Source organism: Benincasa hispida, chromosome 9, assembly GCF_027475165.1.
Source record: "Benincasa hispida cultivar pf3 chromosome 9, pf3_genome.v1.1, whole genome shotgun sequence".
In the NCBI taxonomy this organism is placed as follows: domain Eukaryota; kingdom Viridiplantae; phylum Streptophyta; class Magnoliopsida; order Cucurbitales; family Cucurbitaceae; genus Benincasa; species Benincasa hispida.
In genome coordinates, this window is record NC_143486.1 from 31,295,546 (window position 1) to 31,302,090 (window position 6,545).

Genomic DNA, 6,545 nt, shown 5'->3' on the forward strand with positions numbered 1-6,545 from the left:
AAACTTATTATTAGTTAGAAAATTAGTATCTATAACTCCATATTATTTAATGAAAATCAATTCAAATAAATTCAAATATTATTTTAAAGATGGATGGTTGGATCTCAAATATTTTGATAGAAAAAAAAAACCCAAAGTCCAAAGATAAGAGTAACAAGTGGCCAAAGAGAGAAATAAGAAGCACATTCATAAGTCCAAATGTAACTCAAAAATGACAATTAAAGCCAAGGCCCAATAAAGTTGGTGGTCATTTACTTTCCAATCTAGAATATTCATTACACATCCAAAGGAGAAAGTAAGACATGGTAACCAATGGGAGAACCTTGTACAAATAATTCTCCCCTCTAAATTAATTAAAAAAAAAAAAACACTCCAAAAATACAAATTTTAAATTAACAGCCTCTAGCCATGGAGAAACATTGCTATGATAGAACTTTTTTTTTTCTTTTTTGGATAAAATATATATATAATATGATCATATGAATTTGATAACCAAACATCCCAAAAGATATTTACTATTTGGCCTCACTGTCTGTTTTTGATGATAAAAAAATATACATTAATCTTTCATTGTCCCATAATTTGAGCTTCATCATCTCTTCCTTCTTCTTCAAATCAAACAAGTTGGCACAAAGCAATTTGTTATGTAACTCAGCCCTCTCTTCTGCAAAATATATATCAAAACCATATATTAATATATATTCAATTTACAACCTACTAAAAAAAGTAGAAACAAAAAACCAATAGATTTCCTTACTATATAATCTACTACTTTTTTATAGTATTTACAAAAATGTAACCAAATTTTTAAGAAAACCCAAGTAGAATCTTAAATTACTAGTTATGTTCAAGTTATTTGTGTCTATTAAAAATAATTTTTCTATTCGATATAAATCAAAATTCATGTCTAATGAGATCCGAAACTTACAATTTTGTTTTTAATAGATTTACGTATTTTTTAAATAAAATGTCGAATAGGTCAAAAGACATATTTGACTTTTTTTTAATCAAATAGCACAAATCTAAAAATTTAGGCAAACATACACAATTAAATTAGTAATTTAACCAACAAAATATTATGTATTAAAAAAATTAGAGAATTATATTTATACTAACATTTATCAAAGTAATAAATAAGGTTCACTAATGTCACAATCCAAACTTGAAAATACCATCTTTTTCAAAGTGAAAGTCCCTTTGTTTATTTATAATTTATTAAAAAAAAAAATCTCATACAAGTTGCTACTAGTAAAAGTGAAGTTGATTAAGGTAAAATTGTAATAAAGTGGAATCTAAAATTTAAAAAATAAAAAGAAAAAAGAAAAAAGAAAAGAGGAAAGGTGAAAAGACCTTTTTGGTCTTGGCAGCAAGGAGATCAGGAGAGATTTTATACAAGTCTTCATCAACTGGCTTAGGCATTGGCTTTGTGTTGTAATGATTCATCATTCCATTAGGAGGGCTTTCTGTTTCCTTCATCCAATTTTCCTTCCTTCCTTGCTTCCCCTGTCTGTCACGCTTCCTCTGCATCACCCGCACCCATATTTATTTATTTTTATTTATCAACCTCCTTTTTCAAAACTCTATTAATTTACCTTTTTTTTTTTTAATATTTAGCCTTTCCCCTCTATTTATTATTATTAGAAACAATTAAATGAAATAATGTCACGTGACCATCACGATCTTTAACCTTTTTTTCCCTTGTACATTGAAAGGTTAAAAAAAAAAAAAAGAAAAAAGAAAAAAGCAAAGAGGCATGCTCAAGAGAGGAAGCATGTGGATCCACTCATTATCATCACTTTTCTTTCCTTCTTTTTAAAAATATAAATAAAGTTAACGAATTGTCGTAAATATAACAATCCAACTCAAAATATTAGTAAATATAACAAAATTTAGATCTCTGAAATATTGCTATACACTTTAGGCATAAAGTATTAAAATGTTGATGTTTAAAAGCGAGTTAAGAGGTACGAACCCTGGGGCGAGGAACGACGATCATGGCAGGGGTAACGACGTCGTTTTGGTACAAATCACCGGCGACGTAGAGATCGGTGTCATGGGGGTAACCGGCGATTCTAGAAGAATCGAAGCAGTGGGAGAAAGGGAGATGGTCGTTCCATTCCCAGTTTCCGAAGCTGGGAATGTAGTTTCTCCGGTAGTAGTAATCCTGTGCAACCCAAAGCATAATAAATAAATATCAACTGTAAAAACTTCAAAATGAAGAAGAAGAAGAAGAAGAAGAAGAGAAGAAGAAGAGAAATTGGGATGATTCCATGTGTAGTACCTCCATTGAAGAAGCTTTTTGGATTGCAGATAGAAGAGAGATTTGGGAGAGGAAGGTGAGAAGGAATTGTTGGGGTTGAAACTGAAAGAGATGAGGGGTGGGTGGGGGGGTTATTTATAAATTGAAAATGTTGAGAGAGAAAGAAGAATTGAATTGGGGTTTTGGGTTTTTGGAAGAGAGGAGAGGAGAGACACAAGGACAGAGGAGTAAGGGAAGAGAGAGAGAGACAGAAATGGGTTGCTTTTTGAAAAAATGGGGCATCTCTTTTACTTTTTTCTACATCAGTTTTTTTTTGGAAAGAGTGATAATAAACACAATGTATATACTATATTCTCTTTCTATTGCTATCAACTATGAGTCTATGATTCTCATTTTCCACTTTTTTTTAAGTATTTTTGTGTATATCACCTTGAGGGCTGAGTGTTATGTCGTCGTAGATTCATAGTTAAATTACAAGTTTAGGTCACGTTTACTAAACCGTAAAAAAATTGATATAATTATAATGAGATTTAATTGATGGATGAATCATAGTAAACTCTAATCATAAACATAATTGGATTGCTTTTGATTGCATAAAATTATGAACGTATCACATTGGTCAAACAATAACAATAAAGGTAAATGTAACAATAAATGTGACAGATTCATAATTTTCATATTGTTACCGTAACAATATCTACAACAATAAAGATGGTTGGTCATATGTAATTTTTAACCACAATCAATAGTCCTACAACTCATTACAATTATGGGTGGCAAGTAAACAACAACAAAGTAATCAAGTGGGGTGTTTTTACATTACCATTGATGGATTACCTTTCACCTGGAGTAAACGTGACTTTAATCTTCGAACTCTAAGGGGTCATTTAGATCGCAGATATTGTTTAATGGGTATAGATATTAAATATCTGGGATTTAAATGTCTGAGTTTCAAATGTCTAGAATAACTAATGTCTGTGTTTGGATGTACAAGATCATTAATGTTTATTCAATAATTTGTATATAAAACTAAAAATAAATAATTACTTAATTAAATGTAAGAGATCAATTAAATTTGACCTTAATTAATTTGTTGTTATGTAATTAATTAATTTAAATAAAAATAAATAGATACTTTTTAATTAAACATAATTAAATTAATTACTATAAATAATTAATTAAAATATTGATAATTAATAATAATAATTTATATTAAATAGTTAAAATAGCATAATAATAAATATATTAGTTGAAATTTATGAAGTCTAAACAATATATTTATGCCCAAACTTCCACAAATAGATCCAAAGTAGCATGTTTTGAAAAATCTTACCAACTTTAATTTCAAAAAAAAAAAAAAAAAAAAAAAAAAAAAAAAAAAAAAATTATGTTATTTCTTTAGGCTTAAATTCTAGTTGGGTCATTAAGTGTTTGTATTTTCGACTTTAATTAGTCTATATTTTTCTTCAATTCAAAAAAGATCCCAACATAAAGGAGACTTATGAGCCACCAATTTATCTTGAGTAGAGTGTTATTACAATCCACTTAAAGTTTGAGCCTCCCATTATAATAGTTGAAAATTTCCATTATTATAACTTACACTTAACTAAGGTAAAACCATTTGAAAATCTTTATTGTTTATAATATTTGCTATTTTGTAACTATTCCCTCTCTCGTTTGTAATCTAAAACTAAAATAGTTTGAACCACAAATATAATCTAGACTAAAATAGTTTACACCCCAAACACAAACTATTACAACTTAGATCTAATAATCATTGACTATTTTAACCAACTCAACCCTCCAACGTACCCAAAATTTCTATCCATAACAATGTTTCAAGATATTGACTAAATATGGTGTAATGTTAACGTTGAAATTGTCATACAAGAAAATATTAAAAAAAATTAAAAATAAATAAATAAAATATGTGAATGTTTCTAAAATTTATAGTAAGAGTGTTAATGGATAATAATAAATTTTTTTTTTTTTAGAAAAGCAACAAATAAACATAAGAATTGAATTTAAAATTTATTAAAAATACAATACCAACTAAAATGTTATTTTAACCTTATATATATATATATATACACACAAAAACAGAGTAGAGAGTAATTTTATTTGTAAGCAGTGAGGGGGCAGGGGGTAGGGCAGGGGCTGGGCAAATAGCAAAGGATGTGTTAAAAAGTACTTTTACAAACCCCACACGCGTACCCCTACTCTCCCCCACCTCACTTGGTGCTTTGTGCTGTTTTTTTCTTTTTTTTTTTTTTTTTAACCAATTTCCCATTTCGTCCGTCTCTACTTTATGTACAATCTTAAAACATACAAAAGATGGACGATACGGGTAATAAAAAATTAGAACATGTTTGAAAGTGATTTTAAAATAGTAAAAATCATTTGAAATATGTCGTTAATCATTCAAAATCAATTTACATGACACGAACATTGTATTTTAAAAATGAGAAATTAAATATTAAATTAATTTTGAGTGATCAAAAATATATTTGAATGATTATTTTAATAATTTCAAAACCACTCACAAACCTATAGTTTGTATTATCACAATGCTTATTTATCTTTATCATAAACGATATGGATTGACTTAGTGGTAAAAAGAAGATATAGTCTCAATAAATGACTAAGAGGTCAATGATTAAGTTATACGAATTTTCTCATAAAATTGAAATATGCATAAATTAACTCAAATACTCACATGTATTAAAAAAAAAAAAAAAAAAAAAACTATTTCTCTTGTGACAAAGTCATTTCGCTTCGTGAATCTTAGTAGATCTCAAAAAATTTCCTTTAAAAAAAATAATTTTTGCACAAAAGTGACTTTATTTACTCTGCCAACATTCTCTTAATTTTTGTTTACATACTAATAATGTTTATTTCTGAAATTGTATCAATAATTCCAAACTAGATGTGTATTTTTATAATTTCATTACCAATATTCCAACAAATACCTATCTTGAGATAAAAATTACCACAAAGGAAAAAAATTAATAACCATAAAATTACAAATTAACCCTATAAACTTTTATTTGCGTGTCTTTGGTCTCTAAACTTCTAATTTCATGTCTAGTAACTTCATAAATTGTTAAAAGTCTTGAAAATTTAAAGAATTATCATTGGACACAAAATTAAAAGTTGAGAAACTTATTAAATATTTTTTAGAATGTTAAAAAAACCATTTTAGTTCTCATACTTTGAAGTTTGTTCAATTTTAATCTCTTTATTTTTAATTGTCCAATTTTAGTCCTTGTATTTTCAATAAATCTTAAATTTACTCACTTAAAGTTAATTTTTATCGAAATTGATTAAATAATAATAGTAATTTTAATGTAAGGGAATATAATGTGAATATTTTTGCAAATTTTATAGTAAAATGCTAATAGATAAGATTTTTTTTTAAAAAAAAAACTAGCATTAGAGATTAAATTTAAGATTTATTGAAAGTATATAGACGAAAATTGAACAAGCTTCAAAATATGGGGACCAAAATCAAGGGTGTTTAAAAACTCAATGATCTGAAAAAACTAATCAACTCAACCCAATATGTGCGGTTTTGGTAGGGTTATCAACTCATTTAGGTTGGGTTAGGTTTATATAAATGAAAGTTTTTATGGGTTGAGTTGGTTTATGAGTTGATCTGAAATAAATCATATCAACGAGAACTCATCATTAACTTTAATATGTACATATATATTTTTACTTACAATACAATTATATATAGGAAAATTATTTTAAATTACAAAACTACTAAAAATATTTACAATTAATAACAAAATATTATAGTCTATATGTGATAGACCATGATAGACAACAATAGACTACTATATGTGTTTATTTGTATCATGATAGACATAGATTATAGTATATCGCTATTTATCGCAATATATTACAAATAGACTATGATATTTTGCTATTAACTATAAATATTTTGGTTTATTTTCTTATATTTGAAAATAACCTTTATATACACATATACTTATTTTAATTTTATTTAATTCCATTATTTTTTAGATAATTTATTATCTAGCAACTCCTAAAAATAGTTTTTTTTAACCCTTTGGAAAGAAGATTTTTCATCAAAGAAATTGAAATTGAGTTTTATTATTAATTCAGTTTATAAAAGTAATTAAATCAAATTTTTATATATTACCATCTTACTTTTTTTTAGAATAAAAATTTAAACAAACTACCCAAATAATCCTACCCAACTCAAATGTTTTATGGTTGAGTTGGATTAGGTTAATTTTCGTTAAATTTACCACTCGAA

At 26.6% G+C, this 6,545-nt stretch overlaps 1 protein-coding gene across 1 annotated transcript; it reads right to left on the reverse strand.

Annotated features, from left to right (window-relative positions):
* Positions 1-218: 218 nt before the first annotated feature.
* LOC120086508 (pathogenic type III effector avirulence factor Avr AvrRpt-cleavage: cleavage site protein) lies at positions 219-2,577 on the reverse strand. Its single transcript, XM_039043190.2, has 4 exons — positions 2,282-2,577; positions 1,973-2,164; positions 1,351-1,521; positions 219-664 (listed from the first exon to the last, which is right to left on the reverse strand). The coding sequence occupies exons 1-4, from the start codon at positions 2,285-2,287 to the stop codon at positions 611-613; spliced, it is 423 nt and encodes a 140-aa protein (XP_038899118.1). The 5' UTR covers positions 2,288-2,577; the 3' UTR covers positions 219-610.
* Positions 2,578-6,545: the final 3,968 nt, after the last annotated feature.